Source organism: Bidens hawaiensis, unplaced genomic scaffold (assembly GCF_021521415.1).
Source record: "Bidens hawaiensis isolate Kalapana, Puna unplaced genomic scaffold, B.hawaiensis_p1.1 tig00013803_1, whole genome shotgun sequence".
NCBI lineage: Eukaryota > Viridiplantae > Streptophyta > Magnoliopsida > Asterales > Asteraceae > Bidens > Bidens hawaiensis.
Genome location: NW_027492178.1, coordinates 148398 through 167254, shown reverse-complemented (window position 1 = coordinate 167254; position 18857 = coordinate 148398). Strand labels below are relative to the sequence as shown.

At 35.3% G+C, this 18857-nt stretch overlaps 3 protein-coding genes across 4 annotated transcripts; 2 read left to right on the top strand and 1 right to left on the bottom strand.

Moving 5' to 3' along the window:
• The first annotated feature begins 1411 nt into the window (after positions 1-1411).
• On the top strand, positions 1412-3370 carry LOC143544922 (heat shock 70 kDa protein-like). Its single transcript, XM_077036899.1, has one exon. It carries the CDS (start codon positions 1412-1414, stop codon positions 3368-3370), a length of 1959 nt encoding a protein of 652 aa, XP_076893014.1.
• Positions 3371-7215: 3845 nt separating this feature from the next.
• LOC143544921 (eukaryotic translation initiation factor-like) lies at positions 7216-13147 on the top strand. Of its 2 annotated transcripts, none has more exons than XM_077036898.1 (9): positions 7216-7604; positions 9175-9246; positions 9337-9432; positions 9553-9726; positions 9807-9901; positions 10005-10092; positions 10173-10523; positions 10970-11212; positions 12051-13147. In XM_077036898.1, the coding sequence occupies exons 1-9, from the start codon at positions 7464-7466 to the stop codon at positions 12993-12995; spliced, it is 2205 nt and encodes a 734-aa protein (XP_076893013.1). In that variant the 5' UTR covers positions 7216-7463; the 3' UTR covers positions 12996-13147. The 2 variants fall into 2 exon arrangements, with proteins under 2 accessions (XP_076893013.1, XP_076893011.1); XM_077036896.1 differs by having other exon boundaries at positions 7216-7607.
• Positions 13148-14156: 1009 nt separating this feature from the next.
• LOC143544891 (UPF0481 protein At3g47200-like) lies at positions 14157-14711 on the bottom strand. The gene has a single exon (XM_077036877.1). It carries the CDS (start codon positions 14709-14711, stop codon positions 14157-14159), a length of 555 nt encoding a protein of 184 aa, XP_076892992.1.
• Positions 14712-18857: the final 4146 nt, after the last annotated feature.

Sequence of the window (18857 nt, the reverse complement as noted above, 5' to 3'; positions counted from 1 at the left end):
CAAACGTTTTTAACAATTGTTTTAAAAATCGATCCAAGAAGTAGCATCAGAGCAAGATATTTGAATAAACCAATGTGACAATTGCTTGATTCAACTTTGTTCTTAGAGAAAAATACTCTTCACACCTCTGTGGTAAAAAGGACAGATACACTTTGAAACCTCGCTTTTAAAAACAACCCTTGACGTCTGCAAATTCATTCACTTTGCTTCCAAAACAATTCCTTTGATGGCTTGACATATACTATAGTGGATGAGTTTGTAGACGTTAATGTGCAGATGAGTTATTTTTAAAAGTTGAGTTGTAACACGTCAATTCATTCACCAAAAGAATAAAAAAACACTTTACACTAAATAAATTTGAATAAAAATTTGACAGCTATGGCCTCCAGAGAGGAAAAATGAGAGGTGTGTATGTTTTTAAATTATAAAAAAATTTAATATTAAATTTTAACAGTTATCCTATATACACTTAACTAACTTTTGATGTATGTTTGCAACAGAAAACAGATATTTTAGACCCTGCCACGTGTACCAAAACTCAAGATGCAAGTCAAGCAAGCAACCTTGCTAGCTTAGCTCCATCCACGTAAGCAAAAGGATATTTTTGTACATCAATCTTCTAACCAGCCTCCAGAACCATCTCGCTCAAAATTAACCTACCGACTTGTACTTGTCAAATTCATCATTTTTATCTATCAAAATCGGCTCTCCTCAAAACTATCTTCGGGTTATACCAAATGTCAAAAATCTCGTCAAGACACTCTGATATTTAAAAATCTATGGGTTACTGGCTAAGTTCGCCACACTGGGATACACTCGTTATTTGATCCTAGGAAAACACTCATAAGGCCAACGCCCTTGAACATTTGTCCGAAAACACGACATTGTGGTGAGATAAAACCCGTTCATTTCAATGATTCAACTAGCGAACATCACCCACTCGCCTAGTCTCTCATCGTCACCTGAGTGCCACCGAAACTAAATGTTGGAGGCATGAATTGAATTAAACTTGGGTCACATGGATCACTAAGTCTTTTTTCTTACCACTCCACCACCAACTCATTCATTGATGTGTGCCGCAATATATTTTTGGAGGTCCGTCAATTTTCTCTCGATAATTAAATAATAAGAGAGCCACGTAGATTTTAATATCTAGGTGTCTTAACGGATAATTTTTGACACGTGACGTGATCTAATTAGTTAACCAAAGTCTAACATAGTAAAGGGCAATTTCGTCAAGAAACTGATCTTTCCCGCCTCATCCAGAACAATCTCGTACCCTTCCTCGTACTTCCTCGAACATTCACCTTACCTTAAATGTCTTATATATAAATCCAAAACCCACTTTCAAATATCATCAATTCCAGTCAGTAACTAATATTATACACTAGTTTGAAGCTTTAAATAAAACATGTCAATCAAACAAGACAAAGCAATAGGTATCGACCTCGGCACAACATACAGTTGTGTCGGGGTCTGGCAAAACGACCGTGTCGAGATCATTCCAAATGATCAAGGCAACCGAACCACACCATCCTATGTCGCGTTCACCGACACCGAAAGGCTGATCGGTGACGCCGCGAAAAACCAAGTGGCAATGAACCCGCAAAACACGGTTTTCGACGCCAAACGATTAATCGGGAGGCGTTTTTCGGACCCGTCGGTTCAAAGCGACATTAAACTATGGCCGTTTAGAGTCGTGGCGGGTCCGGGCGATAAACCGATGATTTTAGTTAATTATAAAGGCGAAACGAAACAATTCGCACCCGAAGAGGTATCTTCGATGGTGTTAGTGAAAATGAAGGAGATAGCCGAGGCGTTTTTGGGGCAAACGATTAAAAACGCTGTTGTGACGGTTCCCGCGTATTTTAACGATTCTCAGAGACAGGCCACGAAAGACGCGGGAGCGATTTCGGGGTTGAATGTGTTGAGGATTATTAATGAGCCGACCGCGGCCGCGATTGCGTACGGGTTGGATAAGAAATCGGCCCAAAAAGGCGAACAAAATGTTTTGATATTCGATTTGGGGGGCGGGACGTTCGACGTGTCGGTTTTGACGATCGAGGAAGGGATATTCGAAGTGAAATCGACCGCGGGTGATACGCATTTAGGCGGGGAGGATTTTGATAACCGGTTGGTGAATCATTTCGTGACGGAGTTTAGGCGGAAGCATAAGAAGGATATTAGTGGTAACGCGCGGTCCTTGAGGAGGTTAAGAACCGCGTGTGAGCGGGCGAAGCGGACGCTATCCGCTTCGTCACAGACCACTATAGAAGTCGATTCCTTGTTTGAAGGAATCGACTTCTATGCCACAATTACTCGAGCGAGGTTCGAGGAATTGTGTTTGGATTTATTTAAAAAGTGTATGGATCCGGTAGAAAAATGCTTAAAAGACGCGAAAATGGATAAGGGTTCGGTTCACGAGGTGGTTCTCGTCGGCGGGTCGACACGGATCCCGAAAGTTCAGCAGCTTTTGATTGATTTCTTTAATGGGAAAGAGCTTTGTAAGAGTATAAACCCTGACGAGGCGGTGGCGTATGGGGCCGCGGTCCAGGCGGCGATTTTGACCGGAGAAGGGGACCAAAAGGTCCAGGACCTTCTCCTCCTGGATGTCACACCGCTGAGCCTCGGTCTGGAGACTGCTGGCGGTGTGATGACAGTTTTAATCCCGAGGAACACGACAATCCCGACGAAAAAGGAACAAATTTTTTCGACGTATTCGGATAACCAACCGGGGGTTTTGATTCAAGTGTACGAGGGAGAACGAGCGCGAACTAAAGATAATAACCTCCTCGGGAAATTCGAGCTGACGGGTATCCCACCCGCTCCCCGAGGGGTCCCACAAATTAATGTCACGTTCGATATGGACGCGAATGGGATATTAAATGTGTATGCGGAGGATAGGACTGCGGGTGTTAAGAATAAGATCACGATAACGAACGATAAGGGGCGGTTAAGTAAAGAGGAAATCGAGCGATTAGTGCAAGAAGCCGAAAAGTACAAGGCGGAGGACGAGGAGGTTAAGAAGAAGGTAGAGGCGAGGAATGCGCTAGAGAATTACGCGTATAGTATGAGGAACACGATAAAAGACGAGAAGTTCGCTGGGAAGTTGTTGGCGGAGGATAAACTAGCTATTGAGGAGGCGGTGGATGGCGGTTTGGAGTGGTTGGAGAAGAATCAGTTGGCGGAGGTGGATGAGTTGGAGGATAAGTTGAAGGAGTTGGAAGGTGTTTGCAATCCCATTATTGCTAAGATGTATCAAGGCGGCGGTGGCGGTGATGTGCCGATGGGTAATGGTGGTGGCGGTGGCGGTGGCGGTGGCGGTGGCGGTAGCGGCGGCGCTGGGCCAAAGATTGAGGAGGTGGATTAAGTATAATGATATGTGGAATACTTGATAATATGTAATGTGTTTGATTGTTACAGTTTAGTAGTTGATAGTAGTTTCTTACTGTGTTGTGTAATGTAATAATGTAGTAGATTTTGGATAGTGTTTATGCAATGTTATGAATGTTATGTGTATTAAGTTATAACAATAACAATGAACTAAATTAATAAATTCACTTATAGTTGAGAGTTAGATATGCAATACCCGGTATTCTTATCGGTACTGATATTTAATTAGATGTTTTGAGGTTCAAGAATCCATACGGTATCAGTATAGTTCGGTATCAATATTTTCTTGAATTTTTGTCTTCGATACCGTATTAAGTATTTTCGACACTGATACGGATTTTCAGTACGTACCGGTTTTGTCTTTAATACCCTATTCATAAAATTATCAATATTTGGGTACTATGGTTTTTCAAAGTTCAAATATACGTGCATATAAAACATGGTAGTTACTAGCTAGTGTTTCTTAAAGAACTTGCAATTTTAAAGCTTTTATCAACAAAAGTTATAAATATGTATTAGCTAAAATGGACAACTTGATATATGATGACAAGAGAATGACAAAGAGCAACTTATTAATTTTTTTTGTCGATTTTAATTGTGTTCGTGAACACATATGCAATTTTATTTCATGGTAGAAACATAGATATTACATCAACATAGCAGGTAGGCGGGCAACAAGCTGCGCCGCCACCCCTTTCTAAATTGCAAACCCTAAATTTGATTAATGGAAAAATAATTAGGTTCTAACTGTTATTAAATATCTGTTGCACTTAATTTGATTAAAGTTTTATAGAATTATATAGTTTAAAGAATTGAAACATGTTTGGTATTTTAGAAAGTGGTTTTATGATGTGGATTAACATGATTTAAAATAGCAAAGAAGATCTAAGTTGCAGTATATGCTTATTAGAAATATATTTTAATTTTTATGTATATTAATAACTTTGTTTAGTGATATCAAGATGTGTAAACTGTTATCTTTTGAAGTTGACAGTTCAAGTCTCGTGATAAAGAAATGATATTGGATTAAAGCCGTTGAAAAAGATATGACTGAAAGTAATTGTTCAAAAACAAACATAAGTAAACTAAATAAACCAAAATATTTATTAAAATCTTATATATATTTATGGAAAATAACATACTTATAAATAATAAAATATTCTATTTCTATATGACTTGATGTTATTTAATATCAACAAATAGTTATCATTTACAACGACGGAATGTAAATAGATAAACACCAACTTCCTAAAACACAATAAAAAAATTGTAAATACATTTAAAGAGTAATTATTATTTTTATATTTTTTTCGAAAATTTATAATACATTTTAATTTTTAAATTAAAATTAATAACTTATTAACTTAACTTTTTAAGATGTTTTTAAACATTTAAATTTTGTATAAAGGCTTTAAATACCCCCACATTAAGTATTACCTAACATAATCTTTCATTAATTCTTTTAATACTGTTTTAAATAAAGATTTAAAGCCCTAGATAGCAAATGCATAAATCATAATACATACAAAATTGTAGATAAGCTACATTTTTTACAAAGTTCAAGGTTAACCTCGTCCTTTATGGTGAAGAGAGCAACATCATGGATTCAATTAATCAATTGGTACCCTCAATAAGTAAAAATGCTACAAAGTGAGACAAATATTCAATTAAAAAACCTAAAAAATGAGTTAGAAACTAAACAAAGTGAGATGTTTTTATAAGTAAGACAAACATGTTTTTTATTAAGTGGTATTACTTTGTTCTACTTAGGTCAGTATATGGCCCAGTTTGGCTAAATATATGGCTAGAACAATAACAATAGTTTAGGAAAATGCCAATATGGATAATTAATTTACGAGAGAATTAGTGAAATAATAAGAAATAGATATTTATACTGTGGAAAAAAAAGGATATTAGGATTAGGATGAGGAGAATGAAAATTTATATATAGCTTTGGGGAACACATTTTACATTTTTTTATTTATTATTATTTTTTTTTTGGAAGGGGGGGGGGGGGGGGTGGTTAAAAACACATTAAACCCATCTAGAAAATATATATATTTTTTATATCATGCTAATGTTATTATTTTCATGATTATAACGGGTTGGTCGAATCATGAACAAGATGCACTCCCATTTTAGTAGGTTGTGGTAATTTCTTTATATGTGAAGATTAGAACTCGATACTTCTATAAAATGAGTCTTACACAACTCTAAAACAACAACACTATGTTGCAATTCTAGAAATATATAAAGTATACACGCCTCAATACATTATCATAAGCTTCCTCAACCGTAGGGCATAAACGGAACAATACATCAATGATAAAAACATCTTAATCCAACCTACTTTTCTCAAATAGAATTCAGAATTATTTAACCAATTTTCAATAGTTCAATGTGTACTCATATTCTCGTAGTGTCTTAATTTTATGTATCTTACTTATATATTTCATGATACTTTTTCACCAATAAAAAAAGCAAACATATATATAGATAGAATCCGAAATAACACTTTCAAAACGATTAAGTATAAACCCTATACTTTATAAAAAAACAAAAACATCATACCGTGAATCCAATTACACCAACTTCTTTGATTAATTCACATACCTACTCTGACTTTAGTTACATATACTTACACTTTTCTTATATAACCTTTAATATTCAGTATTTTCAAAGAAATGAATATAACATTATGAATACTTAATACGAGTCCATCTTTTATAAAACTTAATCAAAATACAGACAAAGTCATAAAAACACAAAACAATATTCGTTAAAAGTCCTAAGATAATACCAATTCTCGTATAATTACAATTTGCACCCTTCAAGTTACAAGAAAGTTCAAAAAAGTAACAAACTTTAACTACAAAAAAAGTATAAAATCTAGAATCATCATGATCCTCATCAACACAACAACGTATTACACGGTCATGTTGTTTATTTTATTCATACAATTATGCATATATATTGTTAAGGTGACACTTAAAACACTTGTAATCGTATATGTATGTATGCATGTATAAATTTGATGCGCTATCTGAATTGAAATGAGTATTAAATTATTTATATGTGTTAAAAGTTCTAAGATTAGAGATAAACTACATAACCATCATAATCGTTAATCGAAGAATAACCGCTATAACCGAACCAATTTTAATCGGTAACCGACATAACTGATGAGCCGGTTTAATGAATTTTTGAAACCGCAAAACACGTGTCGGTTTTGGTTAAAGGTAATTTCAAACCCGCCATAACTGAACCGACCCATTTATTTAACTAACAATATGTTTGGGATTAACTTTCATCAAACATATTGTCGAATTATACTATTTTGATGATTTCGGTTTAACGCTTGTTATCGAATCCACTTGAATTTCATTGTTAGATTATATATTGCCAATTTTTCTAATATTTGCTATTGTTATTATGAATTATATATTTTATTGGATTATGTAATGTAGTTTTTATTTTTTTTAAATATTACCAAACTTTTAGGCCCAGTTACGTTGTTTTGGTTACGGACTTATGGTTAATCGACTCGTTATAACCTTCAAAACCGATTAACCAAAATTGGTATAACAGATCGTTTATGGTTATCGTTATCCGTTAATCAACATATCTGTTATGACTATGGGTTTGGCTCAAAATCGTCAAAAACCGCACCATGCACACCCTACCTAAGATCATACAAATTCTTGTATAATTACAATTTGCACCCTCTAAAAACCAAGAAAGTTCAAAAAAGCACCAAACTTTAACTACAAAAACTTAACAAAATCCATCATCATCATCAATTCATCATCCTCATCACCACACCAACAACTTAAAAGGGTTTCTTTCTTTTCTTTTTTCTCTCTCTCATAATAATATTATTCATTCATTCATTCTCTCACTTCCTCCAGCAAACCCTATCAATCAAGATTTACTATCAACACATCATCAAATAACAATAATAATAATAATAAATCTTGAATCTTTTTTGCACAAATCAACCAATCTCCCAATAATCTTTGTGGGTTTTGTTGGATTCAATCAAACAATCAAAGGGTATAAAGAATCAAGGTATGCAGCAGGCTGATCAGACAGTGTTGAGCTTAAGACCAGGTGGTGGGACCCGCGGAAGAACTACTAATACTACTGCTACTTCATTGGCTTTTGGTGGTTCTTCTGATCTTCGTCCTCATGCTGGTGGTTCAGTCATCAAGGTTGTTAATTTATTCAAACCCTTATTGGATCTTGCTGATTTGATTCAAGATTTAGTTTTGATGGTGATTTGTGATATTAGGGTAGTGAAAAAAGGCATCTTTTTGATTCAAGATTTGATTTTTTTTAGTGTTTTGAGTTTCTGTATGCTATGGATTGTATGCTGCCAATTTAGTTTTTTTTTAATTATTATTATTATTGTTATTATTATTTATGTAGTTTAGCATTCTTAGGTCTGGTTCTTTAATTACATATATGAACATCATATGTGTTTGTTTTTAGCTGAATTTTATAACATCTAGTTGCATATGTTTTAATCTTTGATTTTGGTTCAAGATTAAGTTTTGATGTTGGTTTCTGATATTAGGGTTGTGATTAAAGGGATCTGGATGTGAGTGTTTTTGATTCAAGATTTGATTTTTTTAGTCTTTTGAGTTTTTGTATGTTATGGATTGTATTTTGCTAATTTAGTTGTTTTGTAAGTATTTTTTTAAAATTTTAATTATTATTATTAGTATTTGAGTATGGTTTGATTTGGGATTTGGGAAGTTGGTGTTTTTGAAGAAACATTTAATCATTTATGTAGCTTAGCATTATTAGTTTTGGCACTTAATTTCATATATGCTTGTATTTAGCTGGATTTTATCTCATTTAGTTGCATATGTTTTGATCTTTGATTTTGGTTCAAGATTAAGTTTTGATGTTGGTTTGTGATATTAGGATAGTGAAAAATGGGATCTGGTTTTAATCTTTTTGATTCAAGATTTGATTTTTTTTAGTGTGTTATGGGTTTTTATATGCTATGGGTTGTATTTTACTAATTTAGTTATTTTTTATCTTTTTTTCTAATTATTATTATTGTTATTATTATTTGAGTATGGTTTAATTGGGAAGTTGGTGTCGTTGAAGAGGAACATTTATGTAGTTTAGAATTCTAAGTTTTGGCCCTTTAATTTCGTATATGCTTGTATTTAGCTGAATATTATCCCATCTAGTTGCATAGGTTTTGATCTTTAGTATTGATTCAAGATTTAGTTTTGATGTTGATTTGTGATATTAGAGTTGTGACAAAAGGGATCTTGATTTAAGTGTTTTTTATAAAGGTTGGATTTTTAATAATGTGTTTAACTTTCTCTATTTTGTGTCGTGTATGTTGCTAATAAGTTTATATGAATTTGTTTGAAGGTAATATATATACCTGCTATAGTGCTATGTGATTATGATATTAGATATTTAGATGATTTAATGTATGCTAGTTTAGAGCGAGCTATAACGTGGGATACTTTGCCAGTAAAAGTTATGATATTATTTATACGGATCACTTTTTTGGGAAAAAAAATAATTTGGGATTTCAATAATTTAATTTCATTGGGGGGTTTTTAATGTGAGTTGGTAGTTATTGCGGTGAATATAGATGCGCTTGTTATTGGACCGATGATCGGAATGATTCCACCAACATTTAGTTATATTTGAATTCTGTTAATTGTTTAATTATAAGTTAAGGAACATCTATGTAGTTTAGCATTCTTTCAATAGCTTCATTGTCGATTTTGATTCGTTTTTTTTTTTCAGAACAATGATTCTCGATTCGAGCTTCGGGAGCGTGTTCGTTACACCAGAGACCAACTGTTGCAACTTAGAGAGGTATTTAATATTCAAGCCCTCTTTTGTGTTCTAATTGTTTAAATAATAATTTAACAAAGGGTTTGTGTCATTAATTATTTTATTTAATAGGTTGTAGATATCCCTGAGGCAATTCTTAAAGTCAAACAAGAAGTTGAAGCTGAGTTTTTCGGTGAAGCCCAAAACTGGACCAGGTCTGAAGGAAACGTAAGCACTCAACTTTCGTATCACCTTTATTACTTCTATATTATTATTATTATTATTATTATTATTATTATTATTTGCCGAACTTTATTTTTATATATAATAAATATGTTATTATTACAGGCGCCAATTCAGTCTCAGGCGCGCTACTCTGAGCCCAACAACAGGGACTGGCGGGGACGGGCTCCACCGTCAGCAGACGAGCGGTCTTGGGATGGCGGTCGGGAAAACCGAGACTTTAACCGCCAAGAACCAAATTCACAATTTGGTAGAACACAAGCCTCAGCTAACCAAGGGGTCAGTTTAGCAACATATATTTCTTTTTTTTTTTGTCTTATATTTGTTGATAATTTATTTTTTATATAATTTTTGAACAGGGCTCTGCTCCCGCTCTTATCAAAGCCGAGGTCCCATGGTCGGTTCGAAGGGGAGCCCTATCTGAAAAAGACCGCGTTTTGAAGACCGTAAAAGGGTAAACTAGTAATATTTTTTAAATATATTTGTTAATATATTTTTTAATATATTTATAAGCGTTAAGGATTTGAAATTTACGATTGACCCTTTTTGACTTTTAGTATCCTGAACAAGTTGACTCCAGAAAAGTTTGACCTTCTCAAGGGTCAACTCATTGACTCGGGGATCACAACAGCTGATATTCTTAAGGTATGTGTATACTTTAAATGGTTTACTTTAACTGATAATTTAAATATATTATTTATATCTATACTTTTTTTGCAATTTAGGGGGTTATTTCTTTAATATTTGACAAAGCGGTTCTCGAGCCGACATTTTGCCCAATGTATGCTCAACTGTGTTCGGATCTCAACACAAAGCTGCCCCCGTTTCCATCTGATGAACCCGATGGAAAGGAGATCACGTTTAAACGTGTATTGTTAAATAGCTGTCAAGAAGCTTTTGAAGGTGCTGACAAGTTAAGGGCAGAAATAAGGCAAATGACCGCTCCCGAACAAGAAGCCGAACGTAGAGATAAAGAACGGTTAATTAAGCTGCGTACTCTCGGAAATATCCGTTTAATCGGTGAGCTTTTGAAGCAGAAAATGGTCCCTGAAAAGATCGTTCATCACATCGTTCAGGTTTGTTTTATTATCTTTCAACACGTCGTTCAGGCTGTTATTGAAATTCGGAACATAGATAAAAACAATTCTCAGCGAGGCATTCGGAAAGCACAAAAAGTGTTGTATATATTGGAACTTAAGTAAAAATCTCAACAAAATTATCGTATAGCTTACGATGCAAAAAAAATACATTATTTGAATACAACTCGGTTTTCAATAAAATATATATTATATATTGGAATGTAGGGAAAAAAAATTAAGCACAACCGCGTATCTAGCCTTTTTAAAATGTATAAAGAAAATGAAAAATAGTCAGGTTAAAATTTATAAAGAAATTGAACCTTAAGAAAAGAAAAAAAAAACAATACTGTTCACTTGCTTACAAAAGCTACACTTTTTACTATTGATAAAATTATATTTAAATTATTGTAATTCGTTTGTGTGATAAATTGTGGATTTTGTAGGAACTTTTGGGACCGGATAATAAAGATTGTCCCGAGGAGGAAAACGTTGAGGCAATTTGCCAGTTTTTTAATACAATTGGTAAACAACTTGATGAGAGCCCGAAATCTAGGCGAATTAATGATCTTTATTTTAACCGACTAAAGGAGTTGGTATCCAACCAAAAGTTGGCACCGCGTTTTAGGTTTATGGTTCGTGATGTTATTGAGCTTAGATCAAATAAATGGATTCCGAGGCGGGAAGAGGTAATTTTATTTGTTTTATTCAATTTATTATTTTTTATTTTGTTAAGGCTCTAGTGGGTTGTAGGCCTGTAAACAAACAAACCGAACGAACACAAACAGAGCAAACAATTGAACACAAAGTACTAAACGTATTTTTTTGTTCACTAACGTGTTAGTGTTCGTTTATGTATTTGTTTACGTGTTGGGCCTAAGATGTTAATAAAACTGGAGTAGACGGTGTGGGTCTAAAAAGTTTAAATGATTATACAAACGTAGACTAATGGACATTAACGAACGTAAGTGAACGAACGTAAACGAATTTTAAATCACGAACATAAATAAATGTTCTAAAAAATAATTGAACTAACGAGACTTCGAGAGATGTGTTTATGTTTTGCTCGTTTAGCTAAATAAACAACCTTTTTTGTTCATGTTCATTTGTATATTAAACAAGCGAACTTCCTGTCGAACGGTTCAAGAGCGTTCAGTTCGTCCACAGGACTTGGAAATTGTGTCAGACGTATAAACCCAAACACGTTGCAGGTTGACACGAACGCTACCTGGTTAACCCGATTTTATATATATATATATTTTCATTTTTTTGCATTTTAATTATTTAAAATTACACTTTTTAAACAAAAAAAGTTACAAATGTATACATTTTAGTTATTATTTTTTTGCATTTTAATTATCAAGATTTATGCCAATTTACTATTTAGTTCAAAATTTTGTGATAAAATACATTAAAAAATAAAGTAAAAAGTAACTGGGTTAAACGGTTCAACCTGTGAACCCGTCAAGTTGACATGAAATTGACCCGTTCTATGTTGATCCTTTTTTGTAATTTTTTAATGCATAGGTAAAAGCGAAGACGATTACAGAGATCCACACTGAAGCCGAAAAGAACATGGGCCTCCGTGCGGGGTCCACCGCAAGCATAAGAAACAGTCGCGCTTTATCTTCTGGACAAGGTAATATAGGCCCTAATTTCAACCGTCCCGGTGCAGGTGGCATGATGCCCGGCATGCCCGGGACCCGCATGATGCCCGGTACGCCCGCATTAGATGACGACAATTGGGAGGTCCCTCGGTCCCGCAACATGCCACGTGGCGTTCAACAACCGTTACCGAACAAGTCACCGTCACCGAGCCAAAGATTTCTCCCTCAGGGTAGTGGTGGTTATATTGGCGGCAAACCGAGTGCTTTACTAGGCGCTGGCGGACCCGGTGGTTCTCCCGTGGCATCTCCGGTTAAACCCGTTTCAACACCGTCACCCGCTGTGTCTTCCAAGGCGAAAAATCCTGATGAACTTAAACGAAAAACGGTTTCTTTACTCGAGGAATATTTTAGTGTTCGTATTCTCGACGAGGCGTTACAATGTTTAGAGGAGCTAAAAGCACCCGAGTATCACTCCGAGTTCGTTAAAGAAGCTGTTTCACTCGCGTTGGAAAAAAGCCCACCATGCGTCGAGCCATTGGCTAAGCTTCTGGACTACCTGGCCACAAAACGGGTTTTGACTCGAGCCAACTTGGTAACCGGGTGCACCGCCTACGGCTCGTTGTTAGATGATATCGCGATCGATTTACCAAAAGCACCGAGCAACTTCGGTGAGATTCTCGGGCATTTGGTGTTGTCGGGCCGGTTGGATTTCAAGGTGGTGTATGATGTGCTAAAGACAATGGAGGACGATTATTATCGGAAGGCGGTTTTTGCGGGGGTTAAGCGAGTCGTCGGGTCGATCCCGTTTGGGAAGGACGTGCTGGAGGCGCAAGCGGGCGATGTCGGGTTGTGTGAAGGGTTTTGAAAACAAGAGGTGAAAGTGTATAATCTTGTTTTTGTGGAGGTTTGAAAGAGCATGAATTTTGTTTTGTTTTTGTTTTATTGTTACATTTTTAGTTTTGTAACTTTGGGAGTAATATTTGATTATTGTTGAGACTTGACAAGTTCATAAAAGCAAACTGTTTGTATTTTATTAAAATCTCATTGGTTTTTTATACATGTTTGTTCGGCTTGGATTGGTTTTGAGCTAACGCCGAACTAAGTTTTGGTTTTGATGTTTTGGTCTCGCTTTCGTTATTTAATCTTGAATATTTTGAGGGAATAAAAAACCGACTCAAAATAATGAATTTGGGCTAAACTTTTGTTTGTTAATAAGTGATGGACTAAATAATACATTTAAGTTGAAATATTTGACTTACGTATTTATTAACTCATATATTGCTTTTGATAAAAAAATAAAAATAAAAATTTATAAATCCGTTTTGCGTTAGGTTTATTCGGTTTTTTAGTACATGCAAAATCAAAACCAAACCCTAAATTCGCTTTTACAAATATATAAACCAAAATGTAAGTTTTTGTTAGGGTTATATATTGGTTCTGTATTTATATATACATATATCAAAGAACATCTCTTTTACCTCACAAGTTTCATAAAACTAAGCCAAAAGGTGGTTAAATCATATATAATAACAATCATCTGAACTGAAAATTACAGTTACTACCACGGTTTCAAAGTAGTAAAACAATTAGTATTTAGGGGGGGGGGGGAAGGAACAAAATTTGAACAGCATTATTCAAGACATTGCAAGTAAGCTCCCATCCAAATATGCAACAAACCGGGATGCAAACGCAACAGTTGTTCACCTGAAAATGAACAAAAACAATCAAATTAGCGCGCAAGTGCAAGTCTGATAAGCTTAAAAACATGTACCAAAAACCCTTACAGATTTAAAAACCATACAACAAATAAGCCTCAAATCAGAGAAAAAAGAAACATAGCTCAGATTCAAGTCTAAATGAGCCAAAAATAAGACTAAAATCAGCATACAAAACTAGTATATATTCAAGCCTAAATCAGAAACACATAATTAGATTACTAATGACATTGAAAGAATCAGTTTGCTCTCAAAATAAACCAAAGTCATATTAAATTAAAAGCGAACAACAAAAGAAAAGAAGATAAAACTTACAGTCCAAATCTACCCATCCAGCTACTGCGATACTTGTTCAGCCTTTTCCATTGTTCTTCATACACGGACTCTACACCTGATCTATCGATTTTCTTGATCATTTCGACAACTCGTTCATTAGTACATAGAAAGTTAACAAGAACGTATGACGCTTTTAAAATAGCAACATCTTCATAGGTATTCATTAGCATGCTCATTGCATGAACATACGATGTAATATACTTCTTGTCAGCTCTGTTATACGCGTCCTCGTATGCAATTAAATTACTCAAAACCGACTCGGTGTAATTATTAACGCAGAATACGGGCATTTCAAGAGTAGGCTTATTAATCCAAGACCCGAAATAAGGTAACTTCACTTCCATGCTCATCACCCATTTCGTATCGTTATTACGTTTGAAGATCAGCCCTTCCCTTCCTAGAACCGAAGCTGATTCGATTCTTGAACTTGTGGGAAGGAGACTGTCATGTGATGTAACAACGGTAATGCTATCATTAACTTGAGGCCTGTAACATTGGTGCACAAGGGCAAGTATATGCTCGGGATTCATCGTAGTACCACTCTTGATCTTTATATCTGCACGGATAAAGTTGTGCGTATACAGAATTGGCCAGAAAAGTTCAACAAGAGATGTGTCTGGCATAAATTTCAATACGGTGCACTGAAATATGTCATCAAGAACAAAGAACGGGATTTGATTCTCTACCAACAACAAATCACGCATTATTGTTTTGTGTATCTTCAATCTTTGAAATAACACTCTTTCCACGTTTCACGAGCATGAGCATGAGCATGAACTCGAGTATGTAACAAGCATCCATAACCATGATATCCACAAGATTATTATCATCAATAGAATCTAAAGGGTTCGGGTTCCTTGCACACGCATAACATTCCCTGATTTTGATCAATGAAGCAAACACTTTATGCATACAAGAGTCCACTATATCATCTTTTGGGGCATCGATGCGACTCAACAGACTATGCAAATTAGCCTTTTTCGACCCTGCAGCTTCTTGCACACACTCGTCTTTTACATGCAGCGGTCCAATAGCGATGACCTCAGGTGTGAAAGAACTTGGGCTCTGATCATATATCCAACTAGGTACCGAGAAACACAATGGAGAATATTTCATAGTATCATTAGGAACTTCTTCTACTGTATTTGCAGCCTCTGCAATTATGACTGAACCGAGTTAGACAGAATGCATGTATGTATGTATGAGTAAATCCAACAAACAAACAAGTGTATAATTTTAAGTTTTTAACAAGTTTGGGTTTTACAATCCTCCGAATCTTTTTATTAATGTAAAAAACAATTCAACTACTATTAGGGGCGTGCAAGAACCGTAAAAACCGACCAGAAACCGAAAAATCCAAACCGAAAAAACCAAACTGAAACAATAACCAACGGTTTGGTCCTATGTTTTTGTAAAAACCGCACTAACGGTTCGGTTTTGGTTTTGGTTTAAATTTTTGTTTTTTTATATTTTATATTAACTAATTTATCAGAATTTAATAAATATGTAACTCCAATATTTTTGATCAAATGTATATTAGTCTTTTATTTTACAATTAACAAAATTATTTATACCTATATTAATTATTTTTTGCCAACTTTTTTTCGGCCTAAAATTTTCAAGCTCAAATGGCAAAAACCGAAAAAAACGAAACCTATCCGAATCCAAAACGAAAACCGAAACAAGACGGTTTCAAAAATCCAAAAACCGAAGTTTTGGTTCTCGGTTTGGTTTTAGCCAAAAACCGCACCACACACACAACCCCTAACTGCTATACTAGCTATATGAATTTATTTAACATTTGCAATATATAAACCACATAATCAAAAATTATGGAGCAAACAAAAGATTAGTAAACCAAAGTACATGCACACTTACTTGTCTTTAGAGGCTTGCCTCGGTAAAAAAGACCTGTTTCCACAATGACATATACAAATGAATATGATATCAGTGCAAATTTGAAGAAAATTATTATTATTATTTACTATTAGTAGGATTTCAAACGTGTAATACCTAATATATATATATATATATATATAGGGCCAAGACAATCTTTGAATTAATATACAAATATTTGGACAATCATAACCACTCATATATTCCTAGTATAGAATATATTCTATTAGTTTTGCATACCCAAAACTCTATATTAACTTTTACATATTTATATTTATTACAAATGTTTAATAAGTCTATATTGTGTTAGTACGGTTAATTTGCTTCGGTTCGGTTTTAGTTTTGCAACGGTTCGGTTCCGTTTTAAAGACCGTGAACCCGCCAAGTTGACTTTGTTAATTTGTGATGTTTAGGATATGCCACTGAGCCATAAAGTCCATACTTATCGATCATTTTAATAAAGCGTGTGGATCGATCCAACCGGACATGAACCAGCCCGGCCCATTTTGATGTGTTACTTAACAAACCTCGGCCCATATAGGTGGATCGGGAGAGGCCTGAGTGCCGGACGATCTTTGGTAAACTGAAACCGAGCGGTTTTGAAAAAAAACAAAAGGCCAAACTGAATTACTTATTGTTGGGAAAATGTTAGCAAAAAGTGAGGTTGCTAATTTTTGGACATTAATAATTATATATATATTTATATTTGCGGGTTTGTTATCCTTTATGTGAGAGCATCACAACGAGTCAAACCATGTCTAAAACCGAGCTAAGATGAATGAGATATCGAAGCTCAAAGATGAGTGGTTGGAAAATCAAAAGAAGAATAAAAAAACATTAAAGACGTTTAATGCAATTTATTTTCAACGGGAGTTACGGATTGAATTCAAAATCAAAATAAAAGGCATTAAAGACGTTTAATGCAATTTAATTTTAGTTTTGAGTCTTTGATACTAGCTCCACTGTAAATACCAAGGAAAGGCTTGGGTTTGAGACACACCACTTTGCAACTTGAAGAGCTTGCAAATTCTCCAACATTTCTTCATCTTCTCCAACACAACCAAGAAGGTACGAACCGATCCAATTCGGGTGCATAGTCAACTCCGGCAGTACATACTGCTCCGGCCGTTGTACCCTGAGAAACAAAACGAGTAGATACTCGGAATTTGTTTTAAGGGCCTCGTGTTCAACACGATCCTCGGTCACCAACTTCTACTTCTACCCAATTCTTTGTACTTTGATTTATTTCAGTTGTAATTGTATTGTAATTTAATGTTTTCTAGATATGTGTTTTTTGTTCATTCTTTGTATTGTAATCGTATTAAAAGTGTTTTATTTATTTTATACCGAACGGTTCCTACACTTATAATTCGATACTTGTGGTACTGGTACATGAAATTCGAAATAATTAACGTAAGCAAAACTGAATTACACAAATATGAGGGAGGACACGATGCATTAACTTATTATGGTTTGTTTAATTATTACATTTTTCTTTTCACATATGAAGAAGAAAACACAAAACAGAAAAACAACTAATCATACATAATATTTATTTCTCTCAAAGTTACGTTCCAGACAGTCGTAACAAATTGCAAACTTACAATCTAAACACCTAAAGATCATCTTGTACTGGAGTGGAACATCACAAATGTGACATTCGCCATCGCTTGCAATCCCTTGACGGAATGAAAGGGGGTGTGGATGCACTTTAATATTGTTATATGTTCCCCCAAATTTCACATTTACAAACTCATGAATGGCTTTGATACTCGAGATGGTATATGCGCGTGGTTCATACTTAATTATTGGCCTATATGCGTGCGTTTCATACTTGAAGAAACGTGGATCGGCTCACTGGTAGACGATCAACTTTCCTCGGGTATGAGTGTGCTATATCACCGATGGTTCTCCGGATTATGAATTCTTCCACCTACAAAATGAGCAGCACCGTGAACTTACCCCTCAGAAAGGGACAGAGGGGTCCTCTTTGGGGTAACCCTCCGGTGTGAGAATAAGATATTGTAGGAGAAGATAATAATAATCTGAGAGTGAGTAAGGATTCAGAATGTATTTTCTTGCTTACCTCCCCTTGTGGAGGTGGTGTGGTATTTATAGTGTTAGGGTTTCCAATGATTGGGCTCAGACCCAATTAGGGCCTTTTTGGCCTCCTCCTATTGCTTCGCGCCACGTGTCCTTAGGACACCTGGTGCTTTTTCATTGATCATTCTCTGACCAAGGTATTTCACCTGACCCATGTGCAATCACGTGGTAGCACATGGGTTTTGCTGAGTTGTCCACCTTTCATTGGCAGCTGTCAACATCAGCATATTCTTTATTCCTTAAAGGATACCTTCTGGAAGGTTGTCTGATGAGCACAATCAGGGTTGTCCTTATCCTGATTTGGATAAGGACGAGGTTGATTATGTGCATGTGTGATATGCGCCTATCCTGAGGATGCGCGAGGTCTTCTCTTTATTCTCACGCGCAGATGTGATATGCGTGAGCATATGTGATATGCGCCACGCGCAAATGCGCCACGCGCAGATGTGATATGCGTGAGTATGTATGGTGCGTGAGCATGTGATACGCGTGAGCATATGTGACGCGTGAGCATATGTGATATGCGTGAGCATATGTGATGCGTGAGCATATGTGATATTCGTGAGCATATGTGATATGCGCCATGCGCATAGGTTTTGGCTTTGTGCCTTCATGACATCTTGATTTCAAGCCTCTTGTCTATATCTTGTGGGTTGACCCGCCCCGCTCGATGTTAA

Excerpts from the sequence above, each read along its gene's own strand:
- LOC143544922 (XM_077036899.1), top strand. The coding sequence starts at position 1,412 with ATGTCAATCAAACAAGACAAAGCAATAGGTATCGACCTCGGCACAACA.
- LOC143544921 (XM_077036896.1), top strand. The coding sequence starts at position 7,464 with ATGCAGCAGGCTGATCAGACAGTGTTGAGCTTAAGACCAGGTGGTGGG. Across the intron at positions 7,608-9,174 it reads GTGGTTCAGTCATCAAGGTT|AACAATGATTCTCGATTCGA; the intron begins GTTAATTTATTC and ends TTTTTTTTTCAG. Across the intron at positions 9,247-9,336 it reads AACTGTTGCAACTTAGAGAG|GTTGTAGATATCCCTGAGGC; the intron begins GTATTTAATATT and ends TTTATTTAATAG.
- LOC143544891 (XM_077036877.1), bottom strand. The coding sequence starts at position 14,711 with ATGAATCCCGAGCATATACTTGCCCTTGTGCACCAATGTTACAGGCCT.